The 24987-nt window shown below is 34.6% G+C and overlaps 2 protein-coding genes across 17 annotated transcripts in view; one reads left to right on the top strand and one right to left on the bottom strand.

The window, feature by feature from the left end:
- FGF7 (fibroblast growth factor 7) overlaps positions 1 to 2430 on the top strand; it is a 57806-nt gene extending 55376 nt beyond the window's left edge. For both annotated transcript variants that reach the window (XM_045059346.1, XM_006932535.5), the window contains 2 exons: positions 110 to 213; positions 1295 to 2430. In XM_045059346.1, coding sequence (XP_044915281.1) covers positions 110 to 213; positions 1295 to 1489 — 299 coding nt within the window. In that variant the 3' untranslated portion in view covers positions 1490 to 2430. The remainder of the gene's footprint in view (positions 1 to 109; positions 214 to 1294) is intronic.
- FAM227B (family with sequence similarity 227 member B) overlaps positions 1 to 24987 on the bottom strand; it is a 210456-nt gene that overhangs the window by 125417 nt on the left and 60052 nt on the right. For 14 of the 15 annotated variants that reach the window (XM_019832458.3, XM_045059341.1, XM_045059340.1 and 11 more), the window contains one exon: positions 20658 to 20795. In XM_019832458.3, the coding sequence (XP_019688017.1) occupies positions 20658 to 20795 (138 nt within the window). Of the gene's footprint in view, positions 1 to 4551; positions 4610 to 20657; positions 20796 to 24987 lie in introns of those variants that run through there. The other variant, XM_045059344.1, reaches the window with a different exon arrangement.

The raw sequence follows: 24987 nt of genomic DNA, 5'->3' as shown, positions 1-24987 counted from the left end.
ATGATTTTAATAACTTCCAATTGAAAAAGAAATAAGAACAAATTGTCATTTTTGGATGATCTGCAAAGCTGAGTGAATAACTGACTTATCTTTCTGTGATTCCTTGCAGATATCATGGAAATCAGGACAGTGGCAGTTGGAATTGTGGCAATCAAAGGAGTGGAAAGTGAATACTATCTTGCAATGAATAAGGAAGGAAAACTCTATGCAAAGGTATTGATAATTGATAGCTTAGACTTAATTTTTCAAACTTATTTTTGTCAAAAACATCTTGCCTTTCTGGAAAGGAAAAATGGAACTAATTTTTCTTCAGTCATATAATTTAATCATTTCATTAAAATACTTCATATTCAAGCACTGAGGAAAAAAAAAAAAACATTTTCTGCAGGACCTTGGACAAATTGCTTAAGCTCTCTGGGCTTTGGTGTCTTCATTTGTAAAATGAGTTACGTTAACCAACCTCTCAGGATACCGCCAGCTCTGAAATTCCATGTGCGCTTTAGATACTTAAAACCTAAAATTTCCATCTGTCAGTAGTATTAAAACCCAATCTGCACATTGCTGACATGAAAATTCTTGGGGAAAAAAATTCAGAAGTTTGTTTATCAACATCAGTCTCACAATCGTGGCCTTTGAACTGTGAGCATTCACATTGTTCCCACTTTATTACAATATGAAACATGTAACAGTTCATCCCACCATAATAAAATATAATTGAGTTTCCTTTGTATTCCCATAGTCCAGCACAATACCTGGCACAGGCTAATTACATAATAATCTAGGTTTAATTGAATGAATGAATGAATGAATGAATGGTTGGATGGATGAACAAATTAACTTAAATTCCATCACCACTGCAGGCAGTGTAGTAACAAATGAAGAAAAGTTGTGAAATACGTCCTTCAGCTGAGGGAGGGAGATGCTCTGCTAATTATATCAAATTCTCAGCAGTTAGGGAATGAGTGATTTGGGAATGATATTTGGTAATATCAGAGCTGCTCATTAGGGGGAAACAGCTCCTCATACTAAAGAATTGTAAAAACTAACTGCCAAAAAAAGTTAGATATTTGAAAATGTGTTGCATAACTAAATATGTATCATTTTATCTTTTTAAAAAAATTTAAGATGCCTATTTTTTTTTGCAAATATGCTAATCTATATCTAACAAACTGCATTAGGCCAGCTAAAAAAAAAGTCATATATGATTTAATTCTACTAAAGATTACTGCTTACTCTTTGTTTAATTGAGTACCTCTAAAAATCATTTGGATAATGTTGTTTATTATTTTAACAGAAAGAATGCAATGAAGATTGCAACTTCAAAGAATTAATTCTGGAAAACCATTACAATACATATGCATCAGCTAAATGGACACACAGCGGAGGAGAAATGTTTGTTGCTTTAAATCAAAAAGGGGTTCCTGTAAGGGGGAAGAAAACAAAGAAAGAACAAAAAACAGCCCACTTTCTTCCTATGGCAATAACATAATCATATATGGTATAAAAGAAACCAGTTCCAGCAGGGAGATTTCTTTAAGTGGACTGTTTTCTTTCTTTTCTTTTTTTCTTTTCTTTTCTTCTTTTTTTTTTTTTAAGTAACCAAGAAAGGCTGGAAAACTACTGAAAAACTGATCAAGCTGGACTTGCGCATGTATGTTTATTTTAAGAGACTGCATTAAAGAAAGATTTGAAAAATATACACAAAATCAGATTTAGTAACTAAAAGTTGTAAAAAATTGTAAAGCTGGTTGTACAATCATGATGTTAGTAATAGTAATGTTTTTTCTTAAATTAATTTACCCTTAAGAGTATGTTAGATTTGATTATCTGATAATGATTATTTAAATATTCCTATCTGCTTATAAAATGGCTGCTATAATAATAATAATGCAGATGATGTTATATAAGATATGTCAGACCTAAAGGCTGCTGGAATGATTTGTCAGATAATCAAGCCAACACTAACTATGGAAGATGAGCAGTATCTGAAAGACTTTTTAGTGGCAATTGTAAGCCACTTAAATTCTAATAAGAAAAGAAAGAATATTCTTAAAAATTCTATTATGGAATGGAGTCAAATAAGTAGTTTTACAAAAGTATAGTATTAGAATATGCTTGTACCTATTAACAAGAAGAAAATTCCTAATGCTGCTCATATGGAAAGGGTATTGCTAAAAGGATGTTTTCAAAAATCTTGTATATAAAATAGCAATAATGATGATAATACTGTATTTCATCTCACTTGCCACAAAAATAACATTTTATAATCCCTAAAAGTAAAACTGAGAAACCTTTAAGTTTTGTTTCAAGTAATATAATCTATCTTTTGTATAATTCATATTTGGGAATATGACTTTTAATAATGTTCTTCCCACTAATAATCATGCTTTTTCTCTGTGGTTACAGCATTAAACTCTATTTTAAGTTGTATTTGAACTTTATTGTTTTGTTATTTAAGTTTATGTTATTTATAAAAAAAAAAAACCTTAATAAGCTGTATCTGTTTCATATGCTTTTAATTCTAAAGCAATAACAAAACCATCTGGCTCAACTGCAAGGTTCCCCTCCCTCCCCCCATGACCAATATCAAGTTTAGTACACAGTACTTGGGCCAGCAAATCCTGGATGGCAGACAAAAATGACAGCCTGCAGCAATTCTTACAATAGATGTCTCACAGGGAACAATACAAAAATGTAAAATATGTTTTGCCACATACTGTTGTCAATTACATTGGATGATATAAGTAAAATCACTGCAGATAAAAGGACTTAAAATTGTTAAAGTTAGAATATATTTGAGTTCATGAGTAGAAAAGTGCCATATTTTTAAAATATGCATATTAGAGTTAGTAATTTTTCTAATCTAGAAATTTCTGCCATTCAAAATATTGCCACATTGGAAGTTGTTTTCCTTTTAGATGGCAAGAGCACAAAATAGAATATATAGTTAGGGATTTGAGGACCTGAATATCATGAAGGCTTGAGGTCAGGCTACAGAGAATAGGCTTATCAGAAAGATAAATTCTACTTCATACTTCTTCAATTGGCAGATTTGGGTAGCATTGTATGTGTTCACCAATAGGAGGTCAACATTTATCTAAATTAAACTATTGGAATTTTAATCATTGTGATTTTAATTTCAAAATGTTTGTCATCAAATTCCTTTATTTTATATAAATATTATCTACTACTACATTAATAGGCAAAACTTACACAAAAAGGCTAAAGCCAACAGGAACAGATTCATTTGATCTTCTTATGGCTCATCTATATGACCAGGTGACAGGAAACTAGAAAGAATTGTCTTTCCTCAGCTAGGGGACATTTATGAATGATATTCTGAACTGTTATCTGATTCAAGGGGCTTGCTAGCCTAGATTCCTCTCCTAGATCAGACTTCTGTGGCTGGAGTCTTGTGAAAATACCGAGGGCAGAGGAAAACCTATGTTTCTCATATTCGTTTCCTTAGTGCTTAACAGAGCGTCTATCCATAATCAGTTTTTTATATGCATTCATTCAATGTTTGAATATTAAAGAAAATTCAGAATGGGACTAATCTTACTTGATTTTTAAAGTTAGGGCAAACATGATGATATAGAAATTTGAACAGAAATAGTGTATATACATACAAGACATGAACTATGTTAGGACCAAATACTCTGTCTATGGATTTATAGTTATAATCAAATCACACAGCAATGCTGAATTAAACAAACCAAATTTAGTGGTAAAGCCAATCTGCTGGTGTTTTTAGAAACACTTTTTAAAAAAATATAATTTATTGTCAAATTGGTTTCCATACAACATCCAGGGCTCATCCCAACAAGTGCCCTCCTCAATGTCCATCACCCACTTTCCCCTCTCCCCTACCCCCCCAATAAACCCTCAGTCTGTTCTCTGTATTTAAGAGTCTCTTATGGTTTGCCTTCCTCCCTCTTTAGAAACACTTTTAATTCATTGTTTATACTCTCCTTTTTTTATCATGCAAATTTTAGAAAATAAAATCTGTACTAATTATATACACTTAGAATTCTAGAAGCTTAAAACTGCAAGAGGCCTTAGTCCCTTGTATTCACTTGCAGACCAGGAAACTGAGATTGTGATACATCCAAAGTAGCTGGTTAGGTACAGAGCTGTCACAAAAGTCCAGGTCACTTAGCATATGCTTCCCAGTCTTAGATTATTAGCTAGTGGTCTCCTTCTTTAAAAAATTTCTATTGAGATGTTATCTTTATGTGTGCATGCAAATGCAACTTATGTTTTGGCAATTCACTTCATACAGAATAATTAGTCCATGCTGTGATGATGTAACTCAAAAGGAGGAAAGAAATGATGAAATTTCCAATCCTGTTTCCTATTCTACTCTTACATGTATTTATTTACAAATGGAGAGCAGTTATAAACAGAGTAACCTTTTAAAAAATGTTCTTTGGGGCGCCTGGGTGGCGCAGTCGGCTAAGCGTCCGACTTCAGCCAGGTCACGATCTCGCGGTCCGTGAGTTTGAGCCCCGCGTCGGGCTCTGGGCTGATGGCTCAGAGCCTGGAGCCTGTTTCCGATTCTGTGTCTCCCTCTCTCTCTGCTCCTCCCCCGTTCATGCTCTGTCTCTCTCTGTCCCAAAAATAAATAAACGTTGAAAAAAAAAATTTAAAAATGTTCTTTGAAGGAGAAAATTGGTTAAATACATAGGTTTCCAAGAACAAGGAAGGAAAAAATTAAATGAAAGAATATGAAATGTTAACAAAAGAAATAATAAAAAGATACTTTCAATGCAATTAATAAACTAAAGTATTTTATGTAAAAAAAAAGCCATAGTATAAATTATCAGCCTTCAAGTTGACTATAAATTGACCTAATGATAAAAGAGAAGAGATACTGGAGATAAATTCTTAGTTTCTATCTCTTAGAGTTTGCTCCTCTGGTTATCTAGAGTGACAAAAAACATACAGATGAGCTACACGACCAGCTGTAGTAAAGCGATTCTATAACCACAAATAAACAAAATCCATGTGTCTCAAAATTTTCTACTGAAATACCAATAGTAGTAGAAGTAGAGAAAGAGAGTCTAAGGAATAATGCAAAGGTAGCACACAAAGTTTCTTGAAAATCTTTTTTCTCTTAAAACTCATGTGCTTTTGCATTTTAATCCATAATACTTTTGTGTTTGCTCTAATATAAAATTCACACGAGTAAGCAAAAGTGATGCATCAGAAAGATGTACAAGGTTTATCATGCAGCTTCATTTACACCACTACCTTAATGCCATATGCTCGGGCATGAGTAAGACACAAGAGATCCCGTACCTTTCATTATCCAACTTTATGCACAGATGGTACATGGCTACAGGAAACCAAAACTTCATCTAACGTTCACTATGAATAAGAGTGGTATTAAAAATACTAACGACCAGTATGAGTGGTTACTGGTCAATTAGAATATGTCACTGATCTATCAGAATAGACACAGGCCACTGTGACTGACTTGTGGGTACCAGATGATTATCAGCCATGATCATTTCTATGCTCACTCTAAAACAGTTTTCAGAGAATATCTATTAATTGGTGTCTATGGTTCGAGTTATTCATGTGCATCTTACTATGAAATAGTTCATTAAAACTTATAACTGTTTCAGCATTATTGTCAGGCTACTCTTTATCCTACTTCTATATTTATTCAACAAAGCTGCTGCTTCCAATGAGGCTGGTGTTCCTTCAGGCCCACATGTGTTCCCACTCATCCTCTAACTTTGAATAGTTTGTTAAGAAAATTCACTTTCTCTCCAGTTGAGGAGACATGACAAGAAGCAAGAAATAATAAAGTTCTGGTCTCTTACCCAAATCCCTGTATTTACTCTCCCCTGAGAAGATGCCTCTCATATTTTCCTTTTACTTCCTGATAATTATGTGGTTCCAGTTTCCAAATCATCATCATTGAACTTATGAGAACCTATGCAAATTTATTTTCTTTAACATCATCAGAACTTTTGAAATATCATCAGAACAATTTTGAAGTATCATCAGAACAATTGAAATATGAGATGAATAGCAACATTTAGCTTGAAGATGGCAGGACTTTCTCTTGAAAAATACAGCCACATGTTAGTTATATATTGTTATATAACAAATTATCATAAAACTTAGTGGCTTAAAACAGCAAATATTTATTATCTCATAATTTATGTGGTCAGGAACCTGGACATGGTTTAGCTAGGTGTCTCTAGGTAGAGCCTCTCAGAAAGCTACAATCAAGGTGTTCACCAGAACTGTGGACATATCTCAAAGCTCAATTTAGAGAGGGATCCACCTTAGGTCCTTGAAGAGGACCTTAGGTCCTCACTGGTTGTTGGCTCAAAACATCACTTCCTCACCACATAAGCTTTTTCACAGCACTATCTAAAACATGGCAGTTTGTTTCCCACAAAGGAATCAGAGAGTGAGTGAGTGCCCAAAATGGAAGCCACAGTATTTTTACATATAACCTAATCTTTTTTTTTTTTTTTCAACGTTTATTTATTTTTGGGACAGAGAGAGACAGAGCATGAACGGGGGAGGGGCAGAGAGAGAGGGACACACAGAATCGTAAACAGGCTCCAGGCTCTGAGCCATCAGCCCAGAGCCTGACGCGGGGCTCGAACTCCTGGACCGCGAGATCGTGACCTGGCTGAAGTCGGATGCTTAGCCGACTGCGCCACCCAGGCACCCCTATATATAACCTAATCTTGAAAATGATTTCAAGATTTTCTACCTATACAAGGGAAAGGAATTACACAAAGGCATAAGTACCAAAAAGCAGGGATCATTGGAGGCCATCTTTTTTCTTTTGTTTTTTAACGTTTATTTATTTTTGGGACAGAGAGAGACAGAGCATGAACAGGGGAGGATCAGAGAGAGGGAGACACAGAATCTGAAACAGGCTCCAGGCTCTGAGCTGAAAGCACAGAGCCAGAGGCGGGGCTCGAACTCACGGACTGCGAGATCATGACCTGAGCCGAAGTCAGAGGCTTAACCGACTGAACTACCCAGGCGCCCCATCATTGGAGGCCATCTTAAAGGCTGCCTAACACAAATAATAAATGGGATGTTTTTAAGGTTCCTGCCACAAGACAGGATTCGTTAGGGCCTAATAAGAGTATCTCATGGCTTTCCTTGGTGAGCTATTCAGCATTGAGAGATGAAGCAGGTATATTCTCTGAGGCAACACTTTTGATACTTCCGTGAGGGATATTGTATGGTCCATTCGTACAAGGATAATTGAGAAAAGGTTGGAACCACATAATTAATTTGAGTTGCGCCTCCTTAGAATTCCTAATATAGCTCGAAAACTAACAATATCACTTTACCTCTATATGAAGGAAATGACTAAGCCCTCAGACTCAACCTGAAGATAATCCTCCCCTCCACTTCTCTACCTCAAGAGAGTAAGATCATATACGTGGTTGAAATTTCTTGAGCCACAGTGAGTTTTATCGTAGAAGGTGGAGGCAATCAGTCACAAGCTGCCTGTGAGGATAAGACCTAAAAATACTTGAAAAACAATCGATTTTAATGCTAAATGCATATTGGAATCACCCGGGATTTTTTTTTTTTTTTTTTTTCAAATAATGAGGCCTAGGCCCAGCCCAGGCCAATTGCACCAGTATTTCTGGCTTGGGGCACAGGCAAGGGTATTTTTAAAGCTCCTCAGAAGATTCTAATATACCTATGCATTTGAGAACCAATTAGCTAAATGGGGTGGTGGGGGTGAGGGTGGGGGTGAGGGTGAGGGTGGGGGTGGGGAAGGAAACCCCTTCAGGAACTATACCGGATCTTTATCTTTGTTGCTTCCTGAAACACTCTGAAAAGCCTTATGTTGCTTCCCATCTAATTCTCTATTTTTCAATATGATTTCAAAGTCTGCAGTGCTTCTTGGATCCCTGGTTTCCCTAGATGCCTCTATATTTTTGCTATTCACACTGAAGCTAAAAGGAAATGCAAGCACTAGAAAGACAGCTACAACTGTTTTTGCTTCCGACCGATTATGGAGTATAAAGCGCACAAAGGGCACCCCAACATACACCATAGTCCTTTTTCAAACAGAGCAGCCACAGTGATTCTGTTAACTTATATTTTAGATCATGCAATTCCTCTGTTCAAAACTGCAATTGTTTTCCATATTATTCAGGATAGAAATCAAAGTTCTTAGAGTTGCCTATGGAGTGGCAATGGAAAAAGTGAGCGATTGAAAACTTAAGATGTTAAATTAGGTATGGGCAAGACAACAGGAAAAAATAATAACAATCTACAATTATGCACTCAGACTGCTCGGCAAATATCGTTGAATTCTCAGTCCATTTTAAAGAAACTCAAACTGGACACTGTTGACAGTATTTAATGGGTATGATAATTATTAGAATCATGCTCAGAGGAAAGCCCATAGCCTCACATAAAAACTGATAAATGAATGCACATTGTTATGTTTGAAGTAAACAAAATATTGAAGGTGTGCATATATCAATTTAACAAAATTTTCCTATTAATCAACCAGTTCATGGATCTCACAGGCCGTCTACTTTTACTCTTCCTTATTTAACTGATCTATTGTTGGTTATTTTGGTTGTTTCAAACTTTTCACTAACGTAAATATGAATTTCTTGGTATATACTTCTTTATAATTCTGATTATTTTCTTAATATGATTATAGGAAATAAAATTATTATATTAAAAAAATCCTTTAAAAATGCAAATTGAGAGACACCTGGGTGGCTTAGTCACTTTGGCTCAGGTCATGATCTCAAGGTCCGTGGGTTCGAGCCCTGTGTAGGGCTCTGTGCTGACAGCTCAAAGCCTGGAGCCTGTTTCAGATTCTGTGTCTCCTTCTCTCTCTGCCCCTTCCCCGCTCGCACTCTATCTCTCTCTCAAATATAAATAAACATTAAAAAAATAAAATACAAATTGAAAAACATTTTCAGAAAGCTTTTTCCAAATATATATTCTGACCAACAGTGCATGAGAGAAGATAAATGTTCTCTTTAATATTTACACTCAAAATATAGTCAGCTTTTGTTCTTGTCTCTACTTCCCTTTAACCTATCACCAAAACCCAACTAACTTATTTTTCAACATCTTTAGATTCACCTCTTTCAAAACCATGTTTTATTCACGCCAGTGACTAAATCCCTCAGTTGTATTCAAATTCTTGTTATTCACTTCACCTTAGCTTGGCATTTCCATGTCACTCAATAAAGTATGTTAATGTGCTTCATAATACAATGAGGACCCACTGTTTTTTTATGCTCTCCAGCACCTTTGACCACTACCACCAAACAGCAAACCAACATATCTAGGGGAGGCATTTGCCAGTCACCCTATGGCAGACCATGGAAGATTATCTTAAAAGCTAAATTAGTAATTAGAAAATTGCTTGGCAAGCATGGCATCAAAGCAAAGGAAGGTAAAATGGTTTTGAAAGATACATTATCCAAATTATCATAAAATCTAATTCACAACGATCAAATCTGAATACTTCTGAAAAAACACAGCCAGTTTCCGAATCTTTAGGCTGCGTCTATTTTGTGCCACATGTTGTTTTCCTCACTTTTGTTCATATAGTCTTTCTCCACACAGTATGAAATGCAACCAATAACAATACAATAATACAATTTATTAAATTACTACCATATTGGGAGCTTATATCTCTGGCCATCTTATTAGTGTTTTGGGGCTTCCTCTCTCTTCAGCCATGAAAATTTCTTGGTTTTCTTTCAATATTGTATAATGAAAAACATAATGCCAAGATTTTACTGGCTTAATTCTCAGGAAACGATTTTATTTCCAAGTTGTTTTTTTTTTAATTTTTTTTATTGTCCATAGGCATTCTGAGAGTAAAGAGGTAGCAAATTGACAGAGGTACAAATTAAAGTTCAAGTAGCTAATCCATTGGGCTATTACTATTTCTGTAACATGTCATGGGACATGGCATTTGCTAAATATCAACTATTACTTGTCTATAGAGGAACTACTGTTTCTTTTCTTTTTTTTTTATCTTCCCAAGCACTAAGTACAATGATGCACACAAAATTACTTAAAAGTTACATGTTGACTGAATATAAGCATTTTTTTTGGTGCATATAGTTTAAACTACAGTTTATAAAAATTCATGAATATGTTAGTTTTTTAACTGTGAAGTCCAGATAAGAGAAAAATTGGGCTTAAAAACTAGGAGAGAGGTATAAAAATAGCATTTCAAAAATGATCTTCATCTGAGTATAAAAGGTTATATGGTGTTCTACCACAATAAGAGAGGTGAACATTAAAACTTTAGTCTTGTAAATAATCTAACAATACACTGGTTAAGGGCAGCTGGCTTGTAAATACCGACTCATTCCAGATACTGAAATTCTATAACTGCTTACATTCCAGTCCTAAAAAGGGAGATAATGCTTTTCTGTTTGGAAGGCAAATTTTAACTATCTGTTGTCTATTTCATTAAAAACAAAACCAGAACATTTTGTTAGTTTAAACCTTTGAAGAAAAGTTAAGCCCACATGACAATAAGCATCTCAAATGCTCAAGAGGAAATTATGGTTTAAATATGTTTTGGAGGGGCGTCTGGGTGGCTCGGTCAGTTAAGCATCTGACTCTTGATTTCATCTGAGGTCATGATCTCACGGTTTTGTGGGACTGAGCCCCACATCAGGTCAGCCTGGGCCCTGCTTGGGATTCTCTCTCTCTCTCTCTCTCTGCCCCTCCCGTCCTCTCAAGATAAATAAATACATTTTTAAAAAGCTAAATAAATATGTTTTGGATTAGAAGCAGCAATTCTGAGATAGCATTATACATAAAGCATAGGTTATTGTATTTATTAAAAGTCATATATATGCATACATGGGTATATATACACTCATGTTTTACCCATTTCTGCCCTTCACCTGCCTTAGCATTCCTCCAGCACACATATTAACATATTTATACACACAAGACACACATACACAAGATACACACACACACATACACACACACACACACACACACGACTAGAAAGGGGGAAGAGCTCTAAAATAATATATGTAAGCCACCAGTCTCTATTGCTAATTCTACCTCAATAGTAAACAACCGTTTTGGAAGATTATTCAACACCTAAAGATGTAAGTAATAGAGTAATAAAATGTTAGAGAAGGGGAATAGAGAAATCATATATTCCAATCACGTCATTTTTTTTTTTCAGGTGGAAACGTAAGGCCCAGAAAAGTTACATTACATAATCAAGAAATTCAAGTCTTTTATGTGAAAGGTAAATACATGAGAGCTGAAGAGCCATTAGTAACTGTAGAAATCTCCAAACAAAACATGCTTATGACCTAGTAAATAAATTATCCGAGTCTTTTGTTTACGGGGTTCTGCACAGTGATCATTACTAAGTCCAGCTTGGAGAGAAGCAATACAGAAACTATAAAACTGCAACCAGGATACAGTAGCTCTCAAATGCCATGGGGAAAGCCCCTTTGCAGTGATTTCCTGTAGGGCAGTGGCCATCAAGCTTTTTGGTCTCAGGGCGCTTTTATACTCTTAAGAATAATTGAAGACACCAAAGAACTTTTGTTTATAAGGATTTTGTCTCTATCAGCATTTCTTACAACAGATATTAAAACTGAGAAATCTTGAACACTAGTTCATTAATAAACCCATTTCACGTTAATATAAATAGCATCTTTTTAGAAAAGATAACTATTTTATTTTTTAAGTTTTTACTTAAATTTCAATTGTTAACATACAGTGTAACATTAGTTTCAGGTGTATAAAATATGGTGATTCAACACTTCTATACATCACCCGATATGGGGCTCAAACTCATGAACCAAGTGATCATGACCTGAAACGAAGTTGGACGCTTAACTGACTGAGCCAGCCAGGTGCCCCTAAAACCACATTTTAAAAATCCATGCATTGGTCATTTGAAAAATATTGATTCAGTGAGTTATGCAGATATTCTAGATGTTGTCACATTTCTTTATATGATAGAAAAAAATCACATTTGTTAACACCACTGACTCATTAGGCAGTCTTTAAGCTTCGGAAAACTGTCAAGATCATGGTGATTGATATATGCAAATTCTCCCAAATTTTTCTTTGATACTCAAATTGTATTATCTCAAATTGTATTATAGGCCACAGCATAAGCATTCCATACATAAGGATTACTACACTATTATTTAACTTAATTCCTGTAGTAGAGACACTTATCTGTCCTTTAAAATGCATAGATCCACCTTCTATAGTACAATGCTGTTACTATGTAGCAGCTTCCTAGTCAGAGTGTTTTTGTTTTGTTTTGTTTTGGTTTTGTTTTGTTTTAATTTGCCAACCCTCCTTACATCTATATATAGTCATGGCTTATTCTCACCAATAGTATCTGATTGGAATTGATGTGGGTGACTTCCGAGCCAAAACTTTTTAAAATTGAGGTATAAGTGATATTACATATTAGTTTAAGTGTACAATGTAATGATTTGATATTTTTATATATTGCAAAATGATCACCACAATAAGTCTAGTTAATATCCATCACCACATATGTCACATTTTTTTTCTTGCAATGAGAACTTTCAAGAGCCATTCTTCTACCTAGTTTCAAATATGTAATACAGCATGATTAACCAAATTGCCATGTTGCACATTACATTCCCATGACATATTCATTTAAAAAAATTGTTTGACGTTTATTAATTTTTAAGAGACAGAGAGAGAGAGAGAGAGAGAGAGAGAGAGAGAGAGAGAGAGAGGGTGGGGGAGGGGCAGAGAGAGAGTGAGATACAGAATCCGAAGCAGGCTCCAGGCTCTGAGCTGTCAGCACAGAGCCCAACACGGGGCTCGAACTCACAAACTGAGATCATGACCTGTGCCAAAGTCAGATGCTTAACTGACTCAGCCACCCAGGCACCCCAACATATTCATTTTATAACTGGAAATTTATATAACTTTAGTCGAGACTTTTAAAATTGTGTGCCTACTCCTCCTATATTCTCCTGATGCAGATTAATTCTAATGACTGTGCAGCTGTATAGGCTGGTGACCCCAGAAGATGAAAGTGGCCTGGATCTCTGAGATCTTCCTCTCTATGTGGAAGAGAGGTACTCATTGACCACTAACTGATATAAAAATTCAAGAAGATAGCTTTAAAAGCAGGCGAGGGCCCTAGGAAAATATAAGAGCCTCAAAGTTCAAATAAACACATAGATTTGAACAAAGTTCTACCTTAAACATATTTCCTGATAGTCACAATCTAAGCAGAAGTTTACAGAAAAAAACTACTTTGTAAAAAAAAGAACAAAATAAACCCCTTTTAAGAAATTCTTGACTTTTTGAAAATACAATTGCCTTTTAGTTCCCCTGCCAAAAACATTGGTGCATAACAAGAGTATTAGAAGTTCCAACCCTTTGCTATCATTGTATTTCTGGACCACTTTGGCCCCAGAATGTGGCTTTCTGGTTCCCCAAACCATTGCTTGCTATTTCTAGAGAAATCCACATACAAAATGTGGAAACAAGTGAATTCCGCACCCTCCCCCCAGTCTTTTGCTCTCTTTCTGCCCCTTCTACTATCATATCTCCCTGCTTCCTTCTTACCTATTAAAATTTGATCCCAGGAAAGGATCTAAAAACTCATTCATATTAGTCATGAAGGATTAAGGCTATGGCAACTCTTATAAGTTACAACCCTTATCTTATGATGACAATTTTAAGCCTTAATGTACTCATAAGCTTGTAAAATTAAATGGCTGAGAGGAAGCATGTGAGGTGGCTAAGAGTTCAGAGACTAGGCAAGAATTTCCTGGAAATGAATTCATATTCCATTACTTATCAGTTTTGTGACCTTGCATAAGTTATTACTTAATTTCTTATGTTTTAGTTTTCTCACTTTATAGGTGATAATAAAAGTGACCAGCCACATAAGAATATTACTAATAAGGCTCTACAAAGTTAACACATGTTATCAAGTACATACTTCAAATGGAAGATTTACACAAGTTTAAGACAAAGTATTAAATTTTAATTTTGAGCAGTATATGAAAGGAAACACTCATTAAGTCTCTAACCTACCCTACCAGACTTAGGTCTCATCCAGAAACAGAAAAATCAAGTCATGTTTTAGAGTCAAATATAACAAGTATTTTTCAAATATTTAGGGGCTAGTAAAATATATGATACATTTTATCAAGATTTCCTATTATTAAAATCAAGTGTGTTTGAAATAAATATTTATTTGTATTTCAAATGAAAATAATTATTAGAAATACAGTAAACAAGCTCTTTCAAGCATTGTAATTCACCACCTAGAATCTTCATTAAAATTTTTTTTAATGTTTATTTATTTTGGGGAGAGAGAGACAGAGACAAATCTGAAGCAGGCTCCAGGCTCTCCGAGCTGTCAGCTCAGAGCGCAACATAGTCAAAAGTACTGGTAAAAAAAGCTTCTGCACAGAGAAGCAATCAGCAAAACTAAAAGGCAACCAACGGAATGGGAGAAAATATTTGCAAATGACATATCAGATAAAGGGTTAGTATCCAAAATCTATAAAGAACTTATCAAACTCAACACCCAAAAACCAAATCATCTAGTGAAGAAATGGGCAAAAGACATGAATAGACACGTCTCCAAAGAAGACATCCAGATGGCCGACCGACACATGAAAAAATGCTCCACATCACTCATCATCAGGGAAATACAAATCAAAACCACAATGAGATACCACCTCACACCTGTCAGAATGGCTAACATTAACAACTCAGGCAACAACAGATGTCGGCGAGGATGCAGAGAAAGACGATCTCTTTTGCACTGCTGGTGTGAATGCAAGCTGGTGCAGCCACTCTGGAAAACAGTATGGAGGCTCCTCAAAAAACTAAAAATGGAACTACCCTATGACCCAGCAATTGCACTACCAGGCATTTATCCACGGGATATAGGTGTGCTGTTTTGAAGGGACACATGCACCCCCATGTTTATAGCAGCACTATCAACAATAGCCAAAATATGGAAAGAGCCCAAATGCCCATCAATGGATGAATGGATAAAGATATGGTATATATATATACAATGGAGTATTACTCGGCAATCAAAAAGAATGAAATCTTGCCATTTGCAACTACGTGGATGAAACTGGAGGGTATTATGCTAAGCGAAATTAGTCAGAAAAAGACAAATATATGACTTCACTCATATGAGGGCTTTAACAGACAAAACAGATGAACATAAGGGAAGGGAAGCAAAAATAATATAAAAACAGGGAGGGGGACAAAACATAAGAGACTCTTAAATATGGAGAACAAACAGAGGGTTAGTGGAGGGGTTGTGGGAGAGGGGGATGGGGTAAATGGGTAAGGGGCATTAAGGAATCTACTCCTGAAATCATTGTTGCACTATACACTAACTAACTTGGATGTAAATTTAAAAAATTAACTAAATAAAAAAATTTACCAATATATTGGTAAAAAAAATTAATACCTATTGATTATTTTAAACTATTGAATGTTGATTATTGCTAGATTTTGAAATGTAAAAGAATTTCATCTATTTTATTGTACTAAAGAACATAAAAAAATAATATATATTATAGAAAGAACAGATGCCCACAAATTTAAGTAAGCCGTTACATTTAGAGAGGGGAAGACAAATTTAGAAATAGTACAAAAAAAAACCCATAAATAAAAGGCTTGTAAAGCAAATATGGAAAAAATATAAATATTTATTACATGTGGGAAATATTTTTTACTTTTCTGCATGCTTGAATAAAATATAATAATAAAAACACATCTAAAAGGAGACTTCTACATAAGGTGGTGGGATAAACACAGCTACTTTAGTCTTTCTCCCAACCCTTAAGTTAAAGAACCATGAAGCATAAATAGGAAAGTCTGCATCCATCATCACCAGAACATAGTTAGATAAATTGGTTTTATATCTGAAGCCTATGAAATAGGACCAAAATTTTAAGTCTTTAATAATTAATATACTTTATCACACGATGCGAAAGTACACAGGAGGAGGTCTTGACAGATCTACACTCCCAGTGGCAAAAACTTACTTAGAAAAGCACAAGCTGCATTGAAATGAGATGTTTTGGTGGGAAACTAATGAGAAGACTTACATAGTCACTTCTACCTCTACAGTTCAAGAATACCTGGTGGCCCGGTAAGCTCCTGAAAGGGCTAAGACATAATGTAAAAAACAGTGGTCTTTCCCAGGGACTTGATTTTTTGCTTCCAGCCTAACTTCCAGGGCCCTGTCAGTTTTTGCTGCCTAACAGAAAACTGTTCTTGGCTTATACCACATTTACCAAATGAACAACTTCTAGTAGACTTTTTCTTTCTTTTTTTTTCCCCATTGATCCTTATATGTAATCAGTTTTTATGCTGCAGCAGTTAGTCTTTTATAGCATACCATGTGAAAGCCTTTCTCTAGATATTTTATTTCCTCAGTGTTAAGGGGATACTCGCCAATGGTAGACTGAAGCTTTTTGGTTAAATATCTGAAACAGGGGGCGCCTGGGTGGCTCAGTCGGTTAAGCGTCCGACTTCAGCTCAGGTCACGATCTCACGGTCTGTGAGTTCGAGCCCCACGTGGGGCTCTGGGCTGATGGCTCAGAGCCTGGAGCCTGCTTTGAATTCTGTGTCTCCCTCTCTCTCTGCCCCTCCCCCATTCATGCTCTGTCTCTCTCTGTCTCAAAAATAAATACATGTTAAAAAAAAATTAAAAAAAATAAATATCTAAAACAGAAGCACTTTCCCTCCCTCTTCAGTCTGGCCATGTACATTTCTGTCTCACTTGAAATATTTGGCTAGGACCTTTACTAGGTCTGTGATGGAGCTTTGGGAAATCCAAGAATTATAATTAAATTTATCATTAGGAAAAATCTATGAAAACTTTCATATCAAGACACATTCCACTGACATTTTTCAATTTTAAAGACAAATGTAAAAATTTTGGAAACATCTAAACAGAAATGTAAAACAAAATTTCATAAATTAATTGTAAAGAAAAAAAATAGTTGACTTTAGACTTTTCTACTAGACTAAATAATAGAAGACAATAAAGCAACATATAAAGTTTTAAGGGAAAATGTGACTTGAAAATTTGATATTTAAATTGTAAAATAGTATTTAAATAAAATATTTAATTTATATCAGTCTGACTTTCCCAAAGATAAAAATTACAAATTCTTAAACATATTTTTTAAAAACACAGCCATTTGTAGGTACCAGAAAATGACCAACAACAGCAGGTAGAAATTGGAGGGGAGTTGAACCCTATAAGAGGGAGCTGCTAAGTGGATGAAATTTGTGTTCATGCAGTTGCTTAAACAACTTTTTGTCTGATGGTACTACTTAGTCATCATGGCATGTGAGTGGATGGAATTCACATATAAAGTAGAAATATTATTGGTTTAAGGAGTCAGAGGATAGTGTTTGGGACAGCCAGAAGATTGAAAAATGAAGGAGTTTTAGAAATCCTACAAAGAAAGGGGCTGCAGAAGAGGAAACCCAAAATCTGAATATTGTAAGTTTTCTCCAAACCCTTAGCTGGTGTCTGAATTACTCACACATATGGTGGGAAGAGGGAGCTCTAGATGGATGGGTGGAAAGGAATAGGTGGATGATTTAAAAAGTTCTAGGTGGGGATTTTACTGGCCGACCATCACAGAACACATAACATTTGGACTTTGAATACAGCCAAAGTAACTTACTTGAACAAAAATTAACATTGGTTGGTGGAAATTAACAGAATTCAGAAAATCCTCAAAGCACATTTAAAATTCCAGGATTACATAAAAAGTTACTAGACATGAAGTGAAACAAGAAATTATGACTCATAGTCAAGAAAAAGATAGTGAGAGAAATCAATTTCAAAGTTATCCAAAAGTTTGAATTACCAGATAAGAACTCAAAGCAACTATTTTTAATATGTTTGAGGATGTAAAAGAAAATATCATCATAAAAAGGAAGAGAATCTCAGAATAGAAATGGAAACTATTTTAAAAAGGACAAAATGGAAATTCTTAAGTGAAAAGTACAATATAGGAAATGAAATATTCATTTATTGGGAAAAGAGATCATATACCATAGGAAAAAGTATGTGAATGTAAAATGAAAAATATAGAAATTATGAAATCTATAAAACAAGATTGAAAAAAACCCACAACAAAGTCCCAATAAACTGTGGATAACATTAAGTAATATAGTACATGATAAATTGGGAATTCCAGAGGAAAGAAATAGAACAAATTTGAAAACATAATGGCAAAAATTTCCCAAATTTGGTGAAAAACATCAAACCATGAGTTTAAGAAACTTAATGAGCCCAAGCAGGATGAACACAAAGGGAAATAATACAAATGAGAACACAATGGAACAATATCTTACTAACAGACAAAAAATAAAAAATGAACTCAGAATTCTATACCCTGCAAAAATATCCTTTAAAAAACAAAGGCAAAATGAACATTATTTTAAGATAAATAAACAAGGAAATTCATTGTTAGCAGAATTGAACTATGAGAGATAACACCATGAGGAAACCTCAAATTTAAGGCAAGGAATGAAGTTCCAGGAATGATAAATATATGAATAAAAATAGAAGACTATTTTTAAGTCTTCTTTTAATTCTTTTTTTTTAATGTTTACTTATTTTGAGAGAGAGAGAGAGTGAGTAGGGTAAGTACAGAGAAAGAGATACAGAATCCAAAAGCAGGCTCTGTGCTGTCAGTTTCTGTTTGTTGGTTGGTTGGTTGGTTGGTTTTAATTTTTTTAATGTTTATTTAATTTTGAGAGAGAGAGAGAGACAGAGTGTGAGTGGGGGAGAGGCAGAGAGAGAGAGGGAGACATAGAATCCAAAGCAGGCTCTTGGCTCTGAGCTGTCAGCATGAAGTCCAACGCAGGGCTCAAACAAGATCATGACCTGAGCTGAAGTCTAACACTGAACTGACTGAGCCACCCAGGGACCCCAGTCTTCTTTTAATTCTTTAAAAAAATATATAATTTCTTCCACTTCTGACTATTATAGAATAACAAGGACTGGATTTACTCTTCTTTCTTAAACAACTAAAAATTTGGACAAAGTCTATGAAACAATGGTTTTTGTGTGTTAGACAATAGATAGCACAGGCCAGTAATCCTCAAGAAAAGAGAAACAAACAAGGGAGCCCTTCAACTGTCTCCTCCCGACACTGTAAGGAGTTAGAATCCAAACAGAATCCACTAGTCTCACCGAGTTGAGAAAATAAAATTTAGCATTCTGGAAGGCCAAGGCAAGCTAAAGTTCATAGGTCAGCATAATTTGGAGGAGACAAATTCACACAGAGAGCATTCTGAAGATCTTCAGAGGATTACCCTTGAATCTTTGCCTGAGGTTGGTAAAGAGCTACCCAAGGGAAAGAGCAGGCAGAACATTCTTGGGGCTCACACACAGCTCATGTTCTAGACAGTCAGATGGGAAACCTCCTACACACAGACCAAGGGTAGAATACTTAGAAGGGTATTGCTTCAGCAGGGGAAGCAAGTTAGTCCTAGACAAAAGACTTCTCTGGTTCCACCTAATGAAGCTTAAAAGCAAAGCTCAAATGGATCAAAATATTTCTAAGTAACTGGATTACATCCAAGAAAAAAAAAACCTCAAAAATATTTAAAATAAAATTTCACACAAAACAACTAAGTTTATTTAAGAATGAACTGGTAAATTGAATAGCCCTACATCTATTGGAGACTGAATTTGTTGTCAAAAACTTTCCCACACAAAAAAATTCTAGGTTTGGGTGGCTTCACTGGAGAATTCTACCAAATACTGAAAGAAGAATAAATATCAGTTTATACTAACTCTTTTAGAAAAGAGAAGAGGAGGGAACATTATACTTATTACTAAAATGAGACAGGATAGTATAGGAAAATAAAACAAAATTTTAGCAAATTAAATCCAGTAGTACATGAATAAGTTAATACACAATGGCCAAATGGGAATTACCCCAGGGATTAAGGGTTGGGTTAACATTTGAAAATCAATCCATGTAATTCACTATATTAAAAGACTAAAATAGAAAAAAAAAATAGGCTCATCTCAGTAGATGCTAAAAAGCATTCATCAAGATCTTACATCTATGAAACTACCTCCACCTGATAAAGCCTTCTATAAAAACTGGCAGCCAAAATTTATTTAAAGGCAAATAACCTAACATTCCTCCTCTAAAATCAGGAGTGAGGCAAGGATTCCACTCTCACCACTTTTAGTTAACATTTTCTTAGAGGTCCTAGACCTGGGCAAGTAAAATGAATAAAGGCATATAGATTGGAAATGAAGAAGTAAAATGCTCTTTATTCTCAGATAACATGATTTTCCATAAAGAAAATCCTAAGAAATCTATAAAAAGGTTACTAGAAGTAATGAGATTGTAAGATAGAAGATCAATATAAGAATACAGTAACAGGCAAATGGGAGAACTTAAGCACATACCACTTTTACAATGAAAAACTAAAACGTAAAGCAATATTCAAACTACTGTAACACTAATCTACAAAGCGAATGTTAATTTGAAACCCTCACCAAAGAATAAATCATAAGGAAGTTATTATAAATAAATAACTTAATATACTGGATTTTGGCTATTTATCCTACAGTTGACAATAAGTTTACTTACCAGCCGTTATGCGTTCTTGACTCCTTTCAATTCTGTCCTTTAAAGATTTTGAAGGTGCTTTCTTAGTACCATGTATGGTTGTTGTGGAGAGTTCTTTGAGTTTCCAGTGGGTCCAAAAGCCTTTTGGAGGTTTTAAACCTGTTATTATAAAATGTACATTTAGTCAAGGAAATTAGCATTTGAAAATATCTTTCAATTTGTCAAAGCATTTTCATGTATTACACATTTCATCCTCATAACAATCTTGTGAAAACTGTCAGTCTCAAGTTTCATATAAGGGAAACTCTAAGAGAAATATTAATGTCTTATTACATAAAATAGTGAATTAGAAAAGAGGTAAAACTCAGTATCATCTTCTGATTAATAGACATAAGCTAAATTCAATGATGGACATAAAAGGAAGTTAATTATTGCAAAAAGTTGGAAAGGACCTAAATATACAACAAGAATACATCCATACAATGGATTATGAGGTATCTGCTAAAAGTTATCTTTAAATATTTGTTAACATACAAAGGCATTTATAATATGTTTTTTGTGAAGAACAATTTTACCTCTTAGGATGTGTGTCTGTAGCTTAAAAGTTAACATTAGTGCTTCTGAGTATAGGTGACTATTATTATTATGCCTTATCTGTATCTCCTGAATATCTTAAAATAATATTTATGAATAAATTGTAATATCTAAAAAGTAAGAAAAATAAGTTTTAAAAGTTCTACTTTTGTTTCAAAAGCTGTGTATGGTTGAATAATTCATTTAGTCACACTGAACACTAAAATGCCCAGCAATAAAAATGAGAACAATATAAATTCCTTGGTGTACTTCATATGGTTATTTGAAGAGTTAATACTCAGTTCCAATCAGCTAATACTATTATCAATATTATTATACATTGATATACTTCTAAATATAGCCAATATTTTTTCAGTAGTGATGTGCAATGAGTATTACTTGCTATATTTGGCTGTCAAATTTAAATTTTCTAGGTGTTTTAGATTCAGTTATCACTTATTTCACATTAGTTGCCCCTAGACAAAATATGCAGAAGACTTCAGTTTAATTCACTTAGATGCTTCTTGATAGATTGTCTATGTTTTAAAATATAGTGTATTGATAGAAAATTGGAGGTGCAGTAAGGTTAACAGATCAGGAAATGATTGGCATTGAAAAGATAGTTTATTACTCATAGTTCCCAAGAGGAGGGGGCATGCCATGTCATGGGGGCCACACATGGAAACACTGGGGCCAGTCCAGACACAGAGTAATAAGGGTTCCAGGAATGATAAATATATGAATAAAAATAGAAGACTATTTTTAAGTCTTCTTTTAATTCTTTTTTTTTTTAATGTTTATTTATTTGAGAGAGAGAGAGAGTGCATGAGCAGGGGAGAGGGGCAGAGGGGGAGGGGGAGAGAGAGAGAGAGAGAGGGAGAGAGACTCTTAAGCAGACTCCATGCTTAGTGTGGAACCCAACACGGGGCTCTATCCCATGATACTATGATATGAACTGAAATCAATAGCTAGATGCTCAACCGACTAAGTCACACAGGTGCCCCTCCCCCCATGTTTTCTTATAGAAGTTTTATAGTTTAGTTCTTATTTTAAATCTTTAACCCACTTTGAGTTAATTTTTGTGAGTGGTATAAAATAGAAGTTCAATTTCATTCTTTTACATGTGGTTATCCAGTTTATCATCATTTACGGAAGAGAGTAAGTATTGAGTATTAGTTGACTGTATTTGTGAGGGTTTATTTCTGGGCTCTTAATTCTATTCTATGGGCGTATGTGTCTATTTTTATGCCAGTATCATTTTGATTACTGGAGCTTTGTAGTATAATTTGAAATCAGGAAGTATGATGCCTCTAGCTTTGTTCTTTCTCAAGGTAGCTTTGGCTATCCAGGTTCTGGATACAAATTTTAAGATTCTTTTTTCTATTTCTGCAAAGAATGCCATTGGAATTTTGATAAGAACTTGATAACACTGAATCTATAGACGTTTTTGGGTAGCATGCACGTTTTAACAAATTGATTCTTTCAATCCATGTATAAAGGATATCTTTCCATTTGTTTGTGTCTTTTTCTTTCATCAAAATCTTGTAGTTTTCAGTATACAGATATTTGATCTTCTTCATTAAATTCATTTGTAAGTATCTTATTGTTATTAATGCTATTGCAAATAAGATTGTTTTATTACTTTGTCAGATATTTTGTTGTTAGTATAGAGGAATGCAACTGATTTTGTATAGTGTTTTGTACCCTGCAACTTTGCTAAATTCACTGATTAGGTTCTAACAGTTTTTTGGGTTTTGTTTTTTGTCTTTTTTTTGTGAGTGTGTTTTGTTTTTTTTTGTTTGTTTGTTTTTGTGGAGTCTTGACGGTTTTCTATATACAGGTGTAACGCAGAGCTACTGAAGGCTCATGTCCAGACCACTGCAACAAAGCGAATATCACAATAAAGTCAAATGAATGTTTTGGTTTCCCAGTGCATATAAATGTTATGTTTATACTACACTGTAGTCTATTAAGTGTGCTAATAGCATTATGTCTAAAATAATGTACATACTTTGATTAAAAAATGCTGTCATCTGAACTTTCAGCAAGTTGTAATCACTAATCAGAGGTCACCATGCCAAATATAGTAATAATGAGAAAGTTTGAAATATTGTGAGAATTACCAAATTCTCAGAGACATGAAGTGAGCAAATGCTAATGGGAAAATGGCACTGATAGACTTGCTTGATGCAGGGTTGCCACAGAACTTCAATTGGTAAAAAATACAGTATCTGTGAAGCACAGTAAAATGAAGTACGTAGGAGTATGTCATCTCCAAAGAATAGAATTTACTTCTATCTTTTCCTTTTGGATGCCTTTTACATGGCTTTTCCTTTTTGCCTGATTGCTCTCGCTAGGACTTCCAATATTATGTCAAATAGGAGTGGTAAGAATGGGTACCTTTCTCTTTTTTAAAAATTTTTTTTTTCAACGTTTATTTATTTTTGGGACAGAGAGAGACAGAGCATGAACGGGGGAGTGGCAGAGAGAGAGGTAGACACAGAATCGGAAGCAGGCTCCAGGCTCTGAGCCGTCAGCCCAGAGCCTGACGCGGGGCTTGAACTCACGGACTGCGAGATCGTGACCTGGCTGAAGTCGGACGCTTAACCGACTGCGCCACCCAGGCGCCCCTCTCTTGTTCCTGATCTTAGAGGAAAAGCTTTTCAGTCTTTCACCATTAAATATGTTAGCTCTAGGTTTGTCATACATGGATTTTACTGTGTCGATGTATGTTCCTTCTACACCCAATGTGTTCAGTGTTCTTATTATGAAAAGATATAATTTGTCAAATGCTTTTTCTGTATCTATTAAGATGATCATATGGTTTTACTCCTTCATTTTATTAACGTGGTGCATAACATTTGGTTTGCATATGTTGAATCATCCTGCATCCCAGAGATAAATCCTGCTTGATCATGGTATAATGATCCTTTTAATGTGCTGTTGAATTGGATTTCTAATATTTTATTGAGAATTTTTGCATCTATATTCATTAGGGATACTGGTCTGTAGTTTTCTTATCCGCCTTTAGTATCAGCGTAATGATGGCCTCATACAATGAGTTTGGGAGTGTTCCCTCCTCTTCAGTTTTTTGGAAGAGTTTAAGAAGGATTAGCATTCATTTTTATTTAAATGTTTGGTACAATCACCAATGGAACCATATGGTCCTGGACTATATTTTCTTGGGAAGTTTTTAAATACTATTACTGGTCTGTTCAGATTTTTCTTTTTCTTACGATTCAGTCTCGATAAATTTTATGTTTCTACAAATTTATCTATTTTTTCTAGGTTGTCCAAAATTTTTGCTATATAATTGATCATAGTGGTCTCTTAGGATGCTTTATATTTCTATGGTATCAGTTGTGATATTTCCTCTTTCATGTTTATTTATTTGAATCTTTTTTTTCTTAGTGTAGCTAAAGGTTTGTCAATTTTATATTTTCCAAAAAACCAGCTCTTAGTTTCATTGATTTTTTTTTTTTTCTATTGTCTTTCTGGTCTCTATTTCATTTACTTACGCTCTAATCTTTCTTTTTTCCTTCCTTCTGCTAACTTGGGGGTTAGGTTGTCCTTCTTTTTTCCAGTTCCTTGAGGTGTAAAGTTAGGTTGTCTATTTGAAATCTTTTTTCTTAATGCAGGTAGTTGTTACTATAAACTTCCTTCTTAAGACTGCTTTGCCAGCATCCTATAGATTTGGATATGTTGTATTTCCATTTTCATTTTTTTCAAGATATTTTAAATTTTCTTTTGATTTATTCTTTGACCCACTGGCTGTTCA

This window comes from Felis catus, chromosome B3, assembly GCF_018350175.1.
Source record: "Felis catus isolate Fca126 chromosome B3, F.catus_Fca126_mat1.0, whole genome shotgun sequence".
Lineage (NCBI taxonomy): Eukaryota > Metazoa > Chordata > Mammalia > Carnivora > Felidae > Felis > Felis catus.
The sequence above is the reverse complement of the archived record's forward strand: the minus strand, read 5'-3'. Positions and strand labels throughout refer to the sequence as shown.